The following is a 21145-nucleotide window of genomic DNA, read 5'->3' on the forward strand; positions in this document are numbered from 1 at the left end:
GTCCGCATTGTTAAAAGAACCCCAACGCAAGGGGCACAAGGGTCTAAATGTTGTTTAGAAGAGAGTACGAGGATGTTCTACTTATATCAAGGGATTAGCAGCAAATGCTGATTTTTATTTCCTTTATTTAGAACAATAAAATTAAAGAAGAAAGCATAGTTGCCGTATCTCTCATTCACAAATAACATTTTATTTCCCCATTATATTTTTTTATGTAAACACGTGCAGCTGGTAGCACCATACGCTATGAGGAGACAGGTCAATATCTTGAAATTTTTACATTGTTTAAACACAAGGTTCAATTCACAAAACGCACCAAGATAAGGATTCTATTTTTTTTTAAGTGACAGTTATTTTCAGCCAATGAGTATAAAAATGACAGTGACATTGCTAAAAATAAGATCCTTATCCTTGTGTTCAATCGTTGTGCATTAAGCCTATAACAGAACATTTAAAGATGCCTGATTATTTTATTATAAGTACCATCGCTTATAATTAACACACTATTATACATTGCGTGGGTTTTGTTTGGTCACACAACTGTTAGTGTACCACATAAAATATAGAAGAAAAACTTTTTTAATCTGAGGTCCCAAAGCTCGATTTTTTGAGGTTTCATTATAGTTATTTGTTAAGAGCAGCCTGGAGACATGGCAAACACAGATTGGCCCACCAATCTCTATACATTGTGCATCACTTGTTCATGTATACTAACAAATAAAAAAAAAACAACACACAGGGCATGATGATGTCTTGTGGCCTCAACACTGAGTGTCGGTTCACACTATGGCGATCCGACTTCGGGGGCGACCTGTGAAGTCGCGTGCACCGCGACTTCGGCGTGACTTGCACTGACTTCACATAATGGAAGTCAATGCAAGTCGCTCCGATGTCGCCCCGAAGTAGTACAGGAACTATTTTCTAAGTCGGATCAACTTGAGGCGCTCCTATTAGAACGGTTCCCGTAGCACAGAATGGACCGCGACTTGTCAGGCTGACCAGTCGCCTGACAAGTCGCGGTAGTGTGAACCGGGACTTAGAGGTTGATTTACTAAAACCAGAGAGTGCAGAATCTGGTGCAGCTGGGTATGGTAGCCAATCAGCTTGTAACTTCAGCTTGCTCAATAAAGCTTTAACAAAAAACCTGGAAGCTGATTGGCTACCATGCACAGCTGCACCAGATTTTGTACTCTCCAGTTTTAGTAAATCAACCCCACTGTGTTCTGCTGGAGTGTACAATGCATAAAGGATATATTTAGTGTTCATTGGATATCAAATAAACCTTTCACACATTAGTTCCATAGGGATACTATGCATAATTATATAGCGCAGAATCAGTACTTTCACATTATTTAAACAGCAATGTCCAAAAAAAAAAACACAACAGGTTTAAGAAATTCTGGAGATTCTGAACATATATTTGTGATTAAAACTGCACAGACCTAGTCTGTCCAAAATACTAACAATAATGGGTGCAGACCTGGAGTGAACGAGGTATCAATACCATATATAAAAGGCAATGGTCTTTCATTAGAGCGATATTTTGCTACAAAGCCAAGCCTTTGGAAGATGGATGCAAGATAACAGGTAGCAAACATAGGAGGTAAGTACATCATCCATGTATTGCTTACTGTGTCTCCCTTTTATTGCCTTGCAGGATTTGGAGTCACATAATTCATTCAAGGCCATCTGGGCCGATTCAGACTGCCTGAAACCATCACCTATATGGCAATTCCATTCACTTTCTTTAACCATATATTTGTAACTATTTATACTATCTATACAATCTGTTTTTTCCCTTGAATGCTTTTTACTTATTGTAACAATATCTAGCAACCGGTTCAAGCACCAGGCTGTAGCGTTGTATGTATTTAAATTGAACTCACAAACATTTGCCCCCGTTAACCAGGGATGGATACTCTCTGGGACACCATATACACACACCACTATCAATTATGCACCATATCAAAGGGAATGGGAAGAGAGTTGAAGAGACAATTTAACTACTAGAGTACAGCGGAAATGAGGAGTTTTCCAACCCCAGGGAATGTATTTCTTGAAGTCCCGAGAAACTCTTACATTTGATTGGAGTAGCCATAGTTTGGTGTGGCAGAGTACTGAGGTTCCTGCTGTGTCACGGCACCCTGTGCTGCCCCAAGAGCTGCATTCTGAGCTGCCTGCTGGACATGGGGGTTTTTCCAAGCACCTGAGGTCCATTCCTCCTGTGCCTTACTCATGCTGCCTCCTGCACCACGGTAAAATTTGTGTACCTATACGGGAGAAAGAAGATCATTATATCTTCCAATTCTTTTCAGAAATCCAAATGCCAAATTCTGTCCATTCTGAGATTTGCACAGAACAGTCCTGTCTAGTAGAACACAATAGAATACAGAATAGTAGGGACACTCTAAGTCACTGACCCAGGACAGACATAGGAGCTAAGTACAGTTGTGCTCATAAGTTTACATACCCTGGCAGAAATTATGATTTCTTGGCCATTTTTCCGAGAATATGAATAACACAAAAACTTTTCTTTCACTTGCGGTTAGTGTTCGGCTGAGGCCATTTATTATTAACCAACTGTGTTTACTCTTCTTAAATCATAATGACAACAGAAACTACCCAAATGACCCTCATCAAAAGTTTACATACCCTGGTGATTTTGGCCTGGTAACATGCACACAAGTTGACACAAAGGGGTTTGAATGGCTATTAAAAAAGGTAACCATCCTCACCTGTGATCTGTTTGCTTGTAATTAGTGTGTGTGTGTGTGTGTAAAAGTTCAATGAGTTTCTGGACTCCTGACAGACCCTCGCATCCTTCATCCAGTGCTGCACTGACGTTTCTGGATTCTGAGTCATGGGCAAAGCAAAAGAATTGTCAAAGGATCTGCGGGAAAAGGTAGTTGAACTGTATAAAACAGGAAAGGGATATAAAAAGATATCCAAGGAATTGAGAATGCCAATCAGCAGTGTTCAAACTCTAATCCAGAAGTGGAAAATTAGGTGTTCTGTTGAAACCAAACCACGGTCAGGTAGACCAACTAAAATGTCAGCCACAACTGCCAGGAAAATTGTTCGAAATGCAAAGAGAAACCCACAAACAACTTCAGGTGAAACACAGGACTCTCTGAAAACATGTGGTGTGGCTGTTTCAAGATCCACAATAAGGAAACACTTGAAGAAAGTTGGGCTGCATGGTCAAGTCACCAGAAGAAAGCCATTACTATGCAAATGCCACAAATTATCCAGCTTACAATACGCCAAACAGCACAGAGACAAGTCTCAAACCTTCTGGCACAAAGTCATTTGGAGTGATGAGACCAAAATCGAGCTTAATGGCCACAACCATAAACGCTACATTTGGAGAGGAGTCAACAAGGTCTACGATGAAAGGTGCACCATTCCTACTGTGAAACACGGAGGTGGATCGCTGATGTTTTGGGTATGTGTGAGCTACAAAGGCACAGGAAATTCGGTCAGAATTGATGGCAAGATGAACGCAGAATGTAATCAAAAAATACTGGCGGAAAATTTGCATTCATCAGCCCGGAAGCTGCGCATGGGACGTACTTGGACATTCCAACATGACAATGATCCTAAGCACAAGGCCAAGTCGACCTGTCATTGGCTACAGCAGAAGAAAGTGAAGGTTCTGGAGTGGCCATCTCAGTCTCCTAACCTCAATATCATTGAGCCACTCTGGGGAGATCTCAAACGTGCAGTTCATGCAAGACAGCCCAAGAATTTACAGCTGGAGGCTTTTTGCTAGGAAGAATGGGCAGATTTACCATCTGAGAAGAGAAAGAGCCTCATCCACAAATACCACAAAAGACTTCAAGCTGTCATTGATGTTAAAGGGGGCAATAAACGGTAGGCCTGCACGATACTGGAAAAAAAAATATATTGCGATATTTTTTTGTTTTCAACGATATATATTGCGATATTGAGAGACCCGTCAATCCAGGCTAAAGTCAACAATTACCTTACAAGGGACACCTGGGACAGCCATGTCAGAGGCTGCGGGCATGGTACAGGAGATTCAGGGGCTGCAGGAGATGCAGGGGCTGCAGGCATGGTGCAGGAGATGTCAGAGGCTGCGGGCATGGTACAGAAGAACATGTCAGAGGCTGCGGGCATGGTACAGAAGAACATGTCAGAGGCTGCGGGCATAGTACAGAAGAACATGTCAGAGGCTGCGGGCATGGTATAGGAGATGCAGGGGCTGCAGTTATGGTGCAGGAGATGCAGGGGCTGCAGTTATGGTGCAGGGGCCGCGGGTAAGGTGCAGGGGCTGCAGACATGGTACAGGAGATGGAGGGCTGTGGGCATAGTACAGGAGATGCAGGCTTGCAGGCATTGTACAGGGCTTGCAGGCATTGTACAAGAGATGCAGGGCTGTGGACATAGTGCAGGAGATGCAGTGCTGCGGGCATGGTACAGAAAAATCTCCTGTACCATGCCCGCAGCACTGCAGGAGCTCATAGTGTAGACTTGGCATCTCCCCTCCAGGTTCTCCGCTGCCCACACTCTGCCCAGCTGTACCCCGGCTCTCTCCCTCTCTCTCTGCCCCCCTCCCTTGGACACAAACCTTTTTCACTCTCCTGCTGGTGTACAGCCCCATTCCGTCTTGGACCTGGGAAGACTTCAGGGAAAATCTGTCTGGCACGTACATGCCCAGCATGTTTTTGGCCGTGCTGTGTAATAGTTCGGAGCGGGGCCGGCTACTTTATTTCATGGTGTGGGGGTCAGCACAGCAGGCATCACTCGGACACTCCGCACTTCCCGGCTCTTCTCTCAGTGTCCGCACTCCTCTTCAGGGCGGAGAGCTCGCCTCCTATTGGCTGCAAGTTATGCTCGTCCCAGAGAGCTCGGACTGCCACTGGAGGATACATTCATACGGGCGGGGGCGGCCATTCATACAGTCCGGCCCTGCGCCCGTGAGTAGCGGCACAGCGAACCAATCAGGTGTGCAGGCACGCGTGATTGGTTAGCTGTGCAGCTGCTCACCACTGAATTGTGGGATGGCTGTGAGTCCTCCTCCGAGTCCCTACTTCTCCCTGCCTGCCTATGCAAAATATTGTGACCTCGGCGCTATGAATATCGCCCACGTCCGCAGAACGATAGTCGATATCATATCGACCATCGTTCAGCCCTAATACACGGTATTAAGAACCGAGGTGTGTAAACTTTTGATCAGGGTCATTTGGGTAGTTTCTGTTGTCGTCATTATTTAAAAAGAGTAAACACAGCTGATTGATAATAAATGGCTTCTGCCAAACAGTAACCATGAGTGAAAGAAAAGTTTTTGTGTTATTCATATTCTCTGAAAAATGGCCAAGAAATCATAATTTCTGCCAAGGTATGTAAACCTATGAGCACAACTGTAGTTTTAACCCTTATTTACAGCATGCCGTCTCAAAGATGGTGGTGTAAACATACTGTAGTCAGACATATCAAGTCATTTAAACCATAGAAATACATATTTGGAGGTGGTGAGCAGGTGTTTCATTTTATCCATTCAGGTATAGACAAGAATCTGGTTAGATCCCTGGAGATTGGTCTCTTTTAGAAATGCGATAATGGTCTTTCTAAATACACCACATGCTCGATTTCATACATGATCCTGGCCGCTAGCATAGCCACTGTACGTTGTTGGAGCCAGTCAGTAGTAACATTTGACTAAAGCCTAATACTGTACACACTTATTTTTTTTTGTTCAACCTAGCGGGCTGAATGAAAAAAAAAAAACCAAAGAGCTCGGGAGCAGATCCTGTACTGGCTATGTGAGGTTAGCACAGCGATCTCCCGTGCTGAGCTATTGTGTTCTGACAGGGGGATGGCCCCCCCGGCCAGGACACACTGTAGAGCGCCAGTCAAATGCCGATCGGCAGACCTTTTTTGGTCATGCCCCTTCCACATAAGCCGGCCGAACGTCCGGCTTCTGTCAGACAGGCCGCCATACACACGGGCCGAATGGTGCCTGATATTAAGCCCACATGAACAGCCCTTAAGTCAAACAAAAATTAAACTGGATCATGATTAAAGATAAGATAATCTGCACCAACCATAACATCCAAGCTAAATTTAGTAAAACATGGCAACCCAGGATACAATACTTGTCCTAGGATGCAGTAGGTCTAGGACAATGCGGCCCCCCAATTTTGAGAACCCTAGCTATACTACACAGTGCATGTCTTCTATGATGGTTCACTTACAGTTTCAACTGGACAAGAAACCCAGTCTGTTTGTGATTTCTCATTATCATTTGTATGTATACATAGGTCCCTTTGATACTACTAAGGAAACCAATAAACAGATTGAAACTAAATCATAGAAATACAGGAGTGCTAGACCAAAAACGAACAAAAGAGTCCAAAATAAATTGTAATTGTTGGTAAATGAGTCATATAAAAACATCCAATGCATTTTGAGGGCAACAACACTCCTCTTCACCAAGGTTTACATGGTATATAACTTGGATACACTCAGAGAAAACCGTAATGTCACAGATTTTTCTGGCTCCAGTATTGGTACCAGTAGAACAGTAGAAACTGTTACATTGTCACTTCATGGGGAAAGTTGAATACTGGTTCTAATATAGATCTGTTCACCTCAGAGTTCATCCAAGTTATAGATTGTGTTGAGCCCAGATTAAGGTCCACAGAAAGGCTTTTAGCATATTTTAGATGGTGGCCCCAGATGGCGGCCCCATAGTTACATGTCTTGTCCCTCCCTTAGTCTGTGATTGGAATGAGAAGCAGCAGACTCATGAGCTCATCTGTCACGCTTTCCCGATCAGTATGTTTCTTATTAGCAGATGAGAATTGCAGCAATGCAAATACAGTGCTTACATTTAAAAGCGAATCCTAACTCTGAAAGCTGTGTTAAAAAAAATGTAGGCAAAGAATTAGTCACTAGTAATACCTGCGGGCTCCCTGCAGATGATTTTTTTACCCATTACCAACATACTATGCCTTTTTCTGTGCTCGGTCTGTGTGGAGGAGACCATCTTGATAGAGGCAGGACTTTGCTTCCTCATGTCAGAGCCTCCAGCAGGAAGAACATTAAGCAGCATAGTAGTGACATCACCGAATCTCATTCCCAACCACTGAGACTAGCAGTCAGAGGCAGCAGAGCCTAAGATCTCACACTGCAGATACCCAGCTATGAGGCACCCTTACATACTAGGAAGTACTGTTTTTAAGGAGGAGCTCCACACAAAAAAAGTACACTTTTCAGGATCCTGCTTAGACAAAATTAACAACTTGACCTCCAGAAGATTTACCCCCCTTCATGACCAAAAATAATTTTTTTGCGATATGGCACTGAATTATTTTAAATGACAATTTTGTGGTCCTGCAACGCTGTACCTAAACAAAATTGATGTCCTTTTTTCGGTGGTATTTAATCACCTCTGTGTTTTTTTATTTTTTTGTGCTATAAACAAAACAAAAAAAAAAAGACAGACAGACAATTTTGAAAATAAATAAATATTCCTTACTTTCTGCTATAAAACACATCCAATAAAAAAAAATCAATTTGGGCCAATATGTATTCTGCTACAAATTTTTGGTTAAGAAAAATCTCAATAAGCGTGTATTGATTGGTTTGCGCAAAAGTTATAGCATCTAAAAACTTGGGGATATTTTTATTTTTTCTACTAGTAATGGCAGGCAATCAGCGACCTATAGTGGGACTGTGATAATGTGGTGGACACTAAATTACACTTTTTGGAGACCAGTGATTGGTGCTAAAAAATATGCACTGTCACCGTAACTCATGACACTGGCTGGGAAGGAGGGTAACATCAGGGGCAAGCAAAGTGTTAAATGTGTGCCCGACCAGTGTTTTACTACTGTGGGGGAGGTGCTTGTACTAGAAGACAAGGATTGGTGCCCCTGCTTAGCATAGAGACAGGATCCATGCCTTCTGTACTGATAGAACGGCGATCTGCCTTGTTTACATAGGCAGACCGCCATTCTGCCCATGTACCGAAGCATCAGTGGGTGCCAGCGAACATCAAGTCCACTGTACCCACTTGTGCCCCAAACCCGGAGGTGCAGGATCACATACTAGGTACATGATCCGATCCCGCTAGCTGAGCCACCTTGCTGCTGTATATACAGTGCCTTGCGAAAGTATTCGGCCCCCTTGAACTTTGCGACCTTTTGCCACATTTCAGGCTTCAAACATAAAGATATAAAACTATTTTTTTGTGAAGAACAACAAGTGGGACACAATCATGAAGTGGAACGAAATTTATTGGATATTTCAAACTTTAACAAATAAAAAACTGAAAAATTGGGCGTGCAAAATTATTCAGCCCCCTTAAGTTAACCACTCTGCAACCGCTCACAGTAATACTACTGCGGCAGAGTGGTTCGTTATCGTCCAGCCACGTAGTATTAACGCGACTGGACACTCCCCCTTCTGGGCGGCGCTTGCGCGCCGCCGGAGGCTCGCTCCCGCTGTTTTCATTCACAGCGGGAGTCGGGCCAGGGGAGGAGCAGCGGCGATCGCCGCTGCTCTTACCCGATCGTCGGGGATCGAGTCTGGAGATCCGCCCGCTGTGTGTAAACACAGCGGGCGGATCTCCATAGTGACAGGGAGTGACAGATCGGACTGTTCAGCATAGCTGGACATCCGATCTGTCCATGAATCACATAGTCACCTCCCCCCCTACACGTCAGTAAGCACCAGGCATACATTAACCCCTCCCTCTCCAATAAAATTAACCCCTTCCCTGCCAGTGTCATTTTTACAGTAACAGTGCATATTTATAGCACTGATTACTGCAGTAATGTCACTGGTACCCCCAAAAGTGTCAAAAATGTCAGTCAGGGGTCCGGTCTGTCCGCCGCAATGCCGCAGTCCCGAAAAAAAATCGCAGATCGCCGCCATTACGCGTTAAAAAAAAAAACACCAAAAATGACAGAAATCTTTCCCTTTGTTAGTAAACGCAATAACTTTTGCGCAAACCAATCAAAATACGCTTATTGCGATTTTTTTTACCAAACATATGTAGCATAAAACAAATTGGCCAAAAATTTTTTAAAAAATTGGTTTTTACATCTTTTTTGGGGGGAATTTCATATAAAAAAAATGTTAAAAATATTGTTATTTTTTCAAAATAAACGCTCTTTTTTTGTTTATAGCGCAAAAAGTAAAAATCGCACAGGTGATCAAATACCACCAAAAGAAAGCTCTGTTTGTGGGAAAAAAAGGACGTAAATTTCGTTTGGGTACGGCGTCGCACGACCGCGCAATTGTCAGTTGAAGTCGCACAGCGCCGAATCGCAAAAAGTGGCCTGGACGGAAGACAGCAAAATCCTCCGGTGGTAAAGTGGTTAATACTTTGTAGCGCCACCTTTTGCTGCGATTACAGCTGTAAGTCGCTTGGGGTATGTCTCTATCAGTTTTGCACATCAAGAGACTGAAATTTTTGCCCATTCCTCCTTGCAAAACAGCTCGAGCTCAGTGAGGTTGGATGGAGAGCGTTTGTGAACAGCAGTTTTCAGTTCTTTCCACAGATTCTCCATTGGATTCAGGTCTGGACTTTGACTTGGCCATTCTAACACCTGGATATGTTTATTTGTGAACCATTCCATTGTAGATTTTGCTTTATGTTTTGGATCATTGTCTTGTTGGAAGACAAATCTCCGTCCCAGTCTCAGGTCTTTTGCAGACTCCATCAGGTTTTCTTACAGAATGGTCCTGTATTTGGCTCCATCCATCTTCCCATCAATTTTAACCATCTTCCCTGTCCCTGCTGAAGAAAAGCAGGCCCAAACCATGATGCTGCCACCACCATGTTTGACAGTGGGGATGGTGTGTTCAGGGTGATGAGCTGTGTTGCTTTTACGCCAAACATAACGTTTTGCATTGTTGCCAAAAAGTTTGATTTTGGTTTCATCTGACCAGAGCACCTTCTTCCACATGTTTGGTGTGTCTCCCAGGTGGCTTGTGGCAAACTTTAAACGACACTTTTTATGGATATCTTTAAGAAATGGCTTTCTTCTTGCCACTCTTCCATAAAGGCCAGATTTGTGCAGTATACGACTGATTGTTGTCCTATGGACAGAGTCTCCCACCTCAGCTGTAGATCTCTGCAGTTCATCCAGAGTGATCATGGGCCTCTTGGCTGCATCTCTGATCAGCCTTCTCCTTGTATGAGCTGAAAGTTTAGAGGGACGGCCAGGTCTTCGTAGATCAGTGGTCTGATACTCCTTCCATTTCAATATTATTGCTTGCACAGTGCTCCTTGGGATGTTTAAAGCTTGGGAAATCTTTTTGTATCCAAATCCGGCTTTAAACTTCTCCACAACAGTATCTCGGACCTGCCTGGTGTGTTCCTTGTTCTTCATGATGCTCTCTGCGCTTTAAATGGACCTCTGAGACTATCACAGTGCAGGTGCATTTATACGGAGACTTGATTACACACAGGTGGATTCTATTTATCATCATTAGTCATTTAGGTCAACATTGGATCATTCAGAGATCCTCACTGAACTTCTGGAGAGAGTTTGCTGCACTGAAAGTAAAGGGGCTAAATAATTTTGCACGCCCAATTTTTCAGGTTTTTATTTGTTAAAGTTTTAAATATCCAATACATTTTGTTCCACTTCATGATTGTGTCCCACTTGTTGATTCTTCACAAAAAAAAATACAGTTTTATATCTTTATGTTTGAAGCCTGAAATGTGGCAAAAAGGTTTCGCAAAGTTCAAGGGGGCCGAATACTTTCGCAAGGCACTGTATACAGTATATGGTCAGCAAGCAGTTAAAACTAGATTTTTCCATATGTCAGTGCCCCATCTTCACTTTCTTGAGGCCAGATCTGCCTACTTTATATATTAACCACTTCTGGACTGGGAGGATTTACCCCCTTAATGACTAGGCCCTTTTTTGCGATACGGCACTGCGTTACTTTAACTGACAATTGCGCAGTCCTGCAATGCTGTATCCTTCAAAAAATTATGTTTTTTTCCCCCTACAAATAGAGCTTTCTTTTGGTGGTATTGGATTACCTGTGCGATTTTTATTTTTTGAGCTATAAACCAAAAAAAAGAAAAAAAGGAGCGACAATTCTGAAAAAAAAAAATAAATAAATAACTTTTTACAAACTAGGGGAAAGATTTATGTCATTATTTATTTATTTTTTACTAGTAATGCGGGACTGCGACATTGCAGCGGACAGATCGGACACCTGACATTTTTGACACTTTTGGGGGGGACCAGTGACAATACTACAGTAAATCAGTGCTAAAATATGCACTGCTACTGTACTAATGACACTGACTGGGAAGGGGTTAACACTAGTGGGAATCAAAGGGTTAGATGTGTCCCTAGGGAGTGCTTTCTAACTGTAGGGGGGGATGGGCTTGCTGCATGAACAACAGAGACCTATTAAATAGGAGGAACACAGCATCCCTATATGTTCATAACTGAACGAACAGTGGACTGCTGTGTGTACAATGGCAGACCGCCATTCTGTGTCCACAGGGAGCGATCACGGTGCCCGGCAGCAATCCTGCTGATTAGCTTCGCCTGTGGCAAATCGGCATGCATGTCCCCGCGAAGCGACGTACGGGTATGTTGTTTTGTGGGACAAAGCCGACCTGCTGCATGAAAAAGTATCCTACTCTCTTTGTATTGCTTCCTTTGTGTGAAATCCCTGATGTTCCTGTTGGTCTCTCTATTTTCCTATTAAAAACTGACCACGCTAGGCATGGGAGCACAGCACGGTCAGTGTTCTTGCTGTGCTGGGAACTTGGCATGCTCACCTCTAGTGATCAGACATGTGCTTACACCCCAGAGCTGAATTAATTTGGGTCTTTTATGTTTCCCGGTAGTTCAGCTTCGATGGGCATTACACAAGATAAGCATTGTGCAATCACATTCGATCACAACCCATTTACATGTAAAGCTGGTGAACTCGCACTCAGCCCTCTGAATAGTTGAGTTAGTCAGCTGTCAACAATTGCAATCACCAAACAAGTAAAATAGCTCAACACAACATTTGTACTCCCATTTTACCTTAGTCAATGCTATAAAGCACAAGACGGCCATAGCTGTAAACATAATGGTAGGAATCAGCATCACCACCGCAGACCCCACATTTGTTCCAAAGAAGGAAATTGCTGCAATCCATCCGCTGAAAGAAGGAAAACAGAACAAAAGGCACATGAGAGGAGGAAATCTACTACAGTATTTGATTTAACCCTTTCCTGACCTGAAACATTGAAACCCAGATGCCATACCAAAAACAGCAGCGTCAGTATGTGTTGGGAAAGTTAATCATGTTTTGACTAGTTTGCCTACCTAAATTATTTTTTTATATTGGTTTCCAAGGACATATAAAAAAGAGCATTTGGTGCAATGTTAATAAACCCCCTGTTTTTGTTTTCCAAAGTAAGCCATAAAATTCACAAAAAGGTTTAGAAAATTCATTTTTTTCTCTTCACTGCTTTTCCAACTTTTACTTTAACAGCCCCAACTAGATGTCAATGTTCCTGACACTGTAGGGGCCCAGAGTGTGGGTTTATTTTGTAATCATATTGTAAAGCGCTGCGCAAACTGTCGGCGCTATGTATAAATCCTGTATAATAAACAAATCAATGTGATTACCATTATTGGCTATTCTAGTGATCAGAAGACCAGGAACCAATAGGATTGCTTGTCAATAATTAGTTAGAGACCAGAGCTGTAAATGAAATTAGCTTAGCCGCTGTGGGCTCCTAGTCCCAAAACAGAAGTTATAATAATGGCATGGGGCATGGTGCTGAGGAATGGTTATCTACAGATTGTGGGCAGGAAGCTGTTAAACAATTCTAAAAAGGAAACATTGTGAAAGAGGATACTAAGTTTGCTTCAGCTCTTTCCAGTAATTTTTATGTGTACAGCAGAAAATCATATTCTAGCAAACAAATCTATAAATGCACTACTTCTAGAATATTTTGTTAAAGCGGAGTTCCGCCCCCCTTAAAAAAATGAAGTCAGCAGCTACAAATACTGTAGCTGCTGACTTTTAAATAGTGGAACTTACCTGTCCAGGGGGCCCAACAATATCGGCAACCGAAGCTGATTTACGTATCGGCTCTCGGGTGCCACCGCCATCCAGGGTAAGGGAACCCGGCAGTGAAGCCTTTCAGCTTCACTGCTGGTTCCCTACTGCGCATGCATGTAATTGGCCCGGTAGCGGAGGACAAAGAAGGGGGCCGAACTTCCGAGGGACAGCGCCGTCGCAATGTCTCCCAGGAAGTGGGGAAGGGTACCTGTCAAAAACAGGTACCCATTCCCCCCTCCCCCTGAAAGGTGGCAAATGGGGCATAGGAGGGGGGGGGGGGGGGGGGAGTAAGCAGATCAGCAGAGTTCCACTTTTAAGTGGAACTCCGCTTTAACTGTAAAAAATAGGAAATTATATGCACCTCATACATAAAGCCATGCATACAATTGGGAGCAATGAGAAAAGTTACCAACCAGCAAATGGGTCACCTGTGTGAGAGCAGAGAATAATCTTGCATAGCAGTTCAAGTCCACGAGGACCAGAGCTGGTCACGTGATTAACATCTACTTCATCTATACACGGGTGGAAAAACCTCTTAGCCTCGGTTCACACTATGAACTGCATGTGAATCGATCTGGAAGCGCAACGCATTCATATTTAATGCACATGTGACACCGATTTGAATGGGTTTAAAATGCAACACATCCCACCAAAGTAATTTATGCACCAATTTTTGAACCGCACCGCAACCAGATCACATGGTACTTTGGACGGAACCAGAGCAGATTTCTGAAATTTCAGAATCCAGTTGAACTCCCTCAGGGTTCATATGGCGATTTCCAGGTTTTCCACCAGAGCAGGAGACTCCGCTCGCACAAAGAGGTCATCCAAGTAGCCCAGTACCGCGAGCCCCTAGTTGGTTTAACAATGCTAGCACTGGGGCTATTCCTTTTGTGAAGACCCAAAGGAGCAGAGGCGAGACCAAAAGGTAACGCCACAAACGGATAATGCTCCTCTCCCACGGCAAAGCAGAGGAAGCGCTGGTGACTGCCACATATTGGAATGTGAAGGTCAATATTGGCAAGAAAATCCCCCTGATGCAGGGATGCCACCACCGTGTGAATGGACTCCATCCTGAACTTCTGCACCAAGCAGTTCAGCGCCTTGAGGTCCAGGATTGGACACACCTTGCCTTCCTTCCTGGGAACTGTAAACATGTTTGAGTAAAAACCCCCGATAATGTTCAGAAGTCGGAACCGGAACAATCACCCCCTGAAGCAACAGGCCTTGTATTGACCCAAACAGACCCTTGAAAATGATGCGGGGACAGGAGCAAGTTGGAAGGAAAGAATCTTGCTGGGGGACAAGAGTGAAACTCGATCTTGTAGCTGGACCAAATGACTTTAAAAGGAGGAACTTGTCTTGTACCAGGGAAGTCCACGGGTCTGGAAACCAACAAAGATGTCCCCCCACCCCTGATACAGGTGAGGGCGCACCTTCTTGCTGAAGGAGCCTTGCCCGCGGGTCTGGAGAAGCCCGCTCTTGGCATGCCAGACCAGGTTGGTTTGGATCCTCTAGAGGAGGCCCAAAAAGGCTTTGAGCCCTTGTCAGTCGCCCCTGAGGGATGAAAAAAGTTCTTGTGAGCTAAGGAGGGTCAATGTCTACGACAAAGTTCCTTGCCTTTATTAGCCTACAGAAGAAAAAGTACTCTTTCCCCCTGTGAGATCTTTAATGATGTCATCCAGAGTAGCCCCAAACAGGTGATCCCCTTGAAAGGGGAGAGCAGTCAAGGCCTTTTTAGAAGTCTGGTCCGCAGACCAGCATTTAAAGCCAAAAGACACGCCGAAGGACCATTGCCAAAACAGAGAGCCGAGCCACTAGGGGAGCCGCATCCAAAGTGGCATCACAGATAAACTGCAGCCCCTGGTCCGCTAGCTCAGCAAAGGCAGGGGGGGCTATTCTCCCTCCAGGTCACGGCATAAAAGCTAGCCTACAGGTCAGAGTTTGCGACACCAGGGCAATGGTGAATACCGGCCTCAATGTCAAACCAGCCAGCCAGAGTGTACATATTGCCGGCCACAGCCTCCGCCTTCCTGTCAGACGGATCTTTAAAGGCCGGGGGCTCTTCAACTGGAATCATGCCTTGTTCAGTCTGGAAACCAGAGGGTCCACTTTTTAATAAGGAACTCCTAATAAGGGTAACGCCTAGTAAATTGCTTAGGGAACCCAAGGGGACGCTTTGGTCGTCCCCATTCTTTAGCGAGAATTCTGTCAAAATAGGCAAGGAAAAAGGAAACACCTTTGCTGCTCTAGATGGCTTGTGAGTGCCAAAGGGAACCTGCGCCTCCATCGCAGCTGTATCCACCATCTTCAAGGTCTTACGCACAGATACAATTAGTGTTCCCACCAGCACCTTTTCATGCGCAGTTGCAGAAGTGGAGGAATCATCCTTACTATCTGAGGATTCCCGGCGTGTGGTCGCAGACCCAGCAGAAACCCTAGAGCCGGGGTCCTCAATAGGCGGACTGCGGACCCACACAGACTTAAATCTGGACCGCCGAAGCGGTCTGCTTCCTTCTGTCATCAGCGGCAGAATGGAGAGGATTGGGAGGATTGGAGTGGCTGTGTCTTACACTTGCAGCGCTGCATGATTACAAAAAGCCGAGTACAAGTTCTTACCCGGCGGAGAGGATGTCCTACCAAGTCCCGCCTCCTGGGCCGGCTCTTACCTATGATAGACAGAACACCGGTGACGTCTATCATAGGAGCTGGTGTCCAGGAGGCGGGACTTTGTAGGACAGCCTCTCCGCCGAGTAAGAACTTGTACTCTGCTTTTTGTAATCATGCAGTGTTGCAAGTGTAAGACACAGCCACTCTGATCTTCCCGATCGTCTCAATTCTGCCCCCCCGCTGATGACAGAAGGAAGCAGACCGCTTCTGCGGTCCAGATTTATGGGGGTACGCACACTGGTCAATCTGCATTAATGGGGGCACGCACATGGTCGCTCTGCATTAATAGAGGCACGCACACTGGTCAATCTGCATTAATGGGGGCACGCACACTGGTCGCTCTGCATTAATGGGGGCACGCACACTGATCACTCTGCATTGGATGGGGGCAAGTTTTGGGAATGCCTTTTTTTGTTGTTGGCGTTATGTATTTGGAATTTGACGGTCACATTTCCGGACCTCGGACTGAATGGAAAATTTGTAAGTGGACCTTTCAAGTTTACATTTGAGTACCCCTGCCCTAGAGAATAAAATGACTGTCGTTGCAATTTTCTGTCACACGGTATTTGCACAGCAATTTTTCAAACGCAATTTTTAAAAAAAGAAAAAACACTTTGATGAATTTTAATGCGAAAAAGCACAATATATTACCCAAATGTTGGGTAAAATTTAAATTTAAAGATGTTACGCCGAGTAAATAGGTACCAAATATGTTACGCTTTAAAATTGAGCATACTTATGAAATGGCTCCAAACTACGGTACTTCTAAATCTCCATTTGCAACGCTTTAAAATGTTTACAGGTTACCAGTTTAGAGTTATAGAGGAGTTCTAGTTCTATAATTATTGCTCTCGCTATGATGATCGCAGCAATACCTCATATGTGTGGTTTGAACGCTGTTTACATATGTGGGTGTGACCTACGTATGCGTTCACTTTTGCGTGTGAGCACAAGCGGACAGGGCGCGCTTTAAAAAAAAAATTTATTATTATTAATTTTATTTTTACACTTTCCCTTTAATTTTTTAATCACTTTTATTCTTTTTACAATGAATGTAAGCATCTCTTGTAATAAGAATAAGGCATGGTCTTCTTTATGGAGATCGCCGGATCGGATCTTCGTCTCCCCGATCACACAGGAGAGCCCAAAGAGGGTGAGAAGGGAGGAAGACGTCCTCTCCTGCTGCCTGTAAAACCAATCCAGCAGCTAATCAGCTGTTAGGATGGCTTTTATAAACACAATGAATCACAGGCTGAAAAAAAAATAAAAGATATCTGGAGGATGTCTGTATCTGCAGGCATCATCCAGATATCTTTACTCAAAGTTCAGGACTACCTTAAAGCTGGGACGTCATAAAAAGGAGCAGGGGGGAAGGGGAAGGAGGAAAGGGGGGGGGGGGGGAGGATTCCTTCTGCCACTTTGACCAGGTCTCCCGTTCACGGAATTCGGCTTCGATCGGGTTTTCAATGAAGAAACGGCGCTGATTTAAAAAATTTAAAGTATTCAAAAACGATGATTTTGCAGTTGTGAATACTTTTAAGTGCAAAGGAGGGATTTGGGGTCTTTTAGACCCCAGATCCCTTCATAAAGAGTACCTGTCACTGCCTATTACTTTCACAAGGGATGTTTACATTCCTTGTAACAGCAAAAAAAGTGATCAAATTTTTTTTAAAGGGAAAGTAAAAAAATAAAAAAATAAAATAAAGAATTAAATAGGGAAAAAAATAAATAAAAATTGAAAGCGCCCTGTCGTGCTCGCACACCAAAGAAAACGCTTACGTAAGTCGCGCCCACAAATGTAAACGGTGTTCAAATCACACATGTGAGGCGCCGTGACTGTCAGAGGGAGAGCAATAATTCTAGCAAAAGATCTCCTCTGTAACTCTAAACTGGTAACCTGTAAAAACCTTTAAATCATCGCCTATGGAGATTTTTAAGTACCGTCGTTTGTCGCCATTCTACGAGTGTGTGCAATTTTAAACCGTAACATGTTCGGTATCCATTTACTCGGTGTGACATCATCTTTCACAATATACAAAAAAAATGGGCTAACATTACCGTTTCGTTATTTTTAAATTCAGTGAAGTGTATTTTTCCCCCCCAAAAAAGGCCGCTGCGCAAACACTGTGTGACATAAAATATTGCAACGACCCGCTATATATATATATATATGTAAATAAGGCAGATCTCCGTTCTGTCAGGGGAGAGATCTTGCGTTTCTGCTAAACATGGATCTCTGTCTTCCTGCAGTCAGTCCATCCCTCCACACAGTTAGCAAGCACTGCCCAGGGACACATTTAACCCTTTGATCGCCCCTGATGTTAACCCCTTCCCTGCCAGTGTCCTTAGTACAGGAACAGTGCATATTTTTAGTACTGATCACTGTAATAATGTCACTGGTCCCCAAAAAACTGACAAAAGTGCCAGTTAGGCATCTGCAGGAATGTTGCAGTCCTGCTAAAAATCGCTGATCGACCCCATTACTAGTAAAAAAAATAAATATAAAAAAAATGCCATATAAATATTCTATAGTTTGTAGACATGCTAACTTTTGAGCAAACCAATCAATATATGCTTATTGGGATTTTTTTTTACCAAAAATATGTAGCAGAATACATATTGGCCTAAACTAATAAAGAAATTAGAATTTTTAAAAAAATGTTATTGGAATGCGTTTTAAAGCAGAAAGTAAAAAATATTGGGTACTTTGTTCTTTCTAAAATTGTCGCATTTTTTTGTTCATAGCACAAAATATAAAAACCTCAGAGGTGGTCAAATACCACCAAAAGAAAGCTCTATCTTGGGGGGGGGGGGGGGGGGGGGGGGAGGACATACATTTTGTTTGGGTACAGCATCGCACGACTGCGCAATTGTCAGTTAAAGTAATGCAGTGCCATATCCCAAAAAATGACCTGGCCATTAAGGGGGGGAAACCTTCTGGGGCTGAAATGGTAATGAATGACCCTTATTCGTGCCCATGTGTAGAGGTTATTACATGGTAAGATTATCAGGACACAGTCAACGAAAAAGCCCCCTGTATGACCTTAACCCAGAGCATCTCGAATGACTAAATGCAAAAACTGGCAATGGTCATTACCCAAGAAATTACCTAACATCACTATTGTCATAAAATGTACATAAACTCCTACCAGACTCCCCAGCCAGGAATACCAACGGCTTGTATTATGCTAATCACCAACTGGGCCATGAAGGTAAAGAAGAAAGCCATAAAGTTAAAGGAGCTGTCCGTCCTGTCAAAGGAGAAAATCATAGATCAAATACAGAATGCGTAAAGAACAAAGTAAATGTAGAAACATGGCTCACATGGAAGTATTCCAATCATGCAAACAATCCATGTTAGCACAAAGTTAGGGGTTTCCAGTTACTGCACCAAGAGCTATATATATGATAATACACATACATCTAACATGTTCAGTAATCACTGCCACATTGGACGTTGTTATTACATTAAATAAAATGTCTTGGCATGGTTTGCAGTGTTTAGTAAAACAAGAGGATAGGTAAAGACCTATATACAAGTACAAAGGAATGTTAAAAGATTGACAGGCTAGAGCTACATATACATTTTTAGTCTCTCCACAGACTTCATAAAAATGTTAAAAGACAATGCAGAATGAGTTACAAATGTAGGATTGGTAAAGGACCAATTACATGCTATTTTCAGGTTGTAAATCATGGATTAGATTGTCATCAGCTTTTAGTATTTGCTGTAGTGTAGCCTTAGCCTAAAAGAGAAAGTGAAAGTATACAGACTCATGGGTAAAGTAGATAAAGTGTAAGAACACCTCCACCCTCTGTCCTACATTAAAGTCAAATAGGCCAAAGTAACTCCTAAAAGACTTCCCGGTCTTGAAGTAAAAACCACAAAGCCTGGTCATGTGAGTAAATACCTAGGCATTTGTTCACCAGATCATACTGAACTGGAGGATCAGCCATCAGGTCTCACACCCAGCCTCTGTCAAAACCTAGACATGTGCTTTCACAAAAACAGTCAAGTACAATACTATGCAAAGTCCTAAGCAGGTGCGGAAACAATGCTGTAAATTAAGAATGCTTTCAGAAATGGAGGTGTTTTATTTTATCAAATACCAAAATGTAAAGTAAATGAACAGAGGAGAAATACAAATCAATATTTGGTGTGACCACCCTTTGCCTTTTGTGCACCGTTGAGTGGCTTAGCCTTGTTTCCACATCCTATGCATGAAAACATAGGCACTGTGATGCAGAAAAATGGCAGCAGGTGCTTTGGACTGATGAGTCAAAATTTGAATAAGTCGGCTGTAGCAAGAGGCAGTTTGAAGGAATAGATAGCGGTACAATAATGAGTGTCTGCAGGCAACAGTGAAGCATTGTGGAGGTTCCTTGTAGGTTTGGAGCTGCATTTCTACAAATAGAGTTGGAAAATTGGTCAGGATCAATGGTGTCCCCAATTCTGAGAAATACAAGCCGATACTTATCCATCATGTCATACTATCGGGGAAGCATCTGATTGGCCCCAAATGTATTCTGCAGCAGGACAACGACCCCAAATATCACATCTTTAAGAACCATCTTCAGTGTAGAGAGGAACAAGGAGTCCTGGAAGTGATGGTTTGGCCCCCACAGAGCCCTGATCTCAACATCAGCCGATTCTGATTACATGAAGAGAGCGAAGGATTTGAGGCAGCCTATATCTACAGATGATCAGTGGTTAGTTCTCCAAGATGTTTGGAACAACCTACCTGCCGACTTGTTCTAGAAAAAAAAAAAGTGTTCCTAGAAGAATTTATGTTTTGAAGGCAAAGGGTGGCCACACCAAATATTGATTTGAATTTCTCCTCTATCCATTTACTTTCTATTTTTTTGAATTGATGAAAATAATCTATCAATAATTCTAATCCTACAAGCATTCTTAATTTACAGCATTTTTCCACACCCGCCTAAAGCTTTTGCACATCACTGTTTATCAGGAATCCCTTCTGCAATTTTTGTTGTTTCAGTAATGGGGTAGGCAGGAGGTGTTATTACACTTTGGGTCATCTATGAAGGTAACAAGCATGTGTTGTGGACAAAATTGATTGAATGTAAATTGGCAGTCACATACTTACTTGAACGCTTTGTAAATAGGTCTGAACCAGCACACATAGGAACAGGGAGTAAAAAGGATGAGCCATAGAAATGCCAGGCCGAAATTAGTGGCTCCGCCTCCTCCAATCAGCCACGCCAGGCAGCCAATCAGATTCACCGCCAGCGTGATGCTGTTCACTGCACGCACACACCGGGCCACGCAGAGGCACACACATGCAGCAAGAAGAAGAGAGCCAAAGATAAGAATGAGGTTGGGGCAAAGTCAGAGCAAAGGAGTCAGGATCTATAACCCTCCCTCCCACCCTGGAGCTCCAAACCA

General features: G+C 43.3%; 1 protein-coding gene across 1 annotated transcript in view; it reads right to left on the bottom strand.

Moving 5' to 3' along the window:
- Positions 1 to 1222: 1222 nt before the first annotated feature.
- SCAMP5 (secretory carrier membrane protein 5) overlaps positions 1223 to 21145 on the bottom strand; it is a 73781-nt gene continuing 53858 nt past the window's right edge. Inside the window, exons 4-7 of the mRNA XM_082255408.1 lie at positions 20847 to 21003; positions 18888 to 18989; positions 12039 to 12156; positions 1223 to 2270 (exon numbers count right to left, since the gene is read on the bottom strand). Of these exons, the coding sequence (XP_082111534.1) occupies positions 2076 to 2270; positions 12039 to 12156; positions 18888 to 18989; positions 20847 to 21003 (572 nt within the window). The 3' untranslated portion in view covers positions 1223 to 2075. The remainder of the gene's footprint in view (positions 2271 to 12038; positions 12157 to 18887; positions 18990 to 20846; positions 21004 to 21145) is intronic.

This window comes from Pelophylax lessonae (genome assembly GCF_965119305.1).
Source record: "Pelophylax lessonae genome assembly, chromosome: 4".
Lineage (NCBI taxonomy): Eukaryota > Metazoa > Chordata > Amphibia > Anura > Ranidae > Pelophylax > Pelophylax lessonae.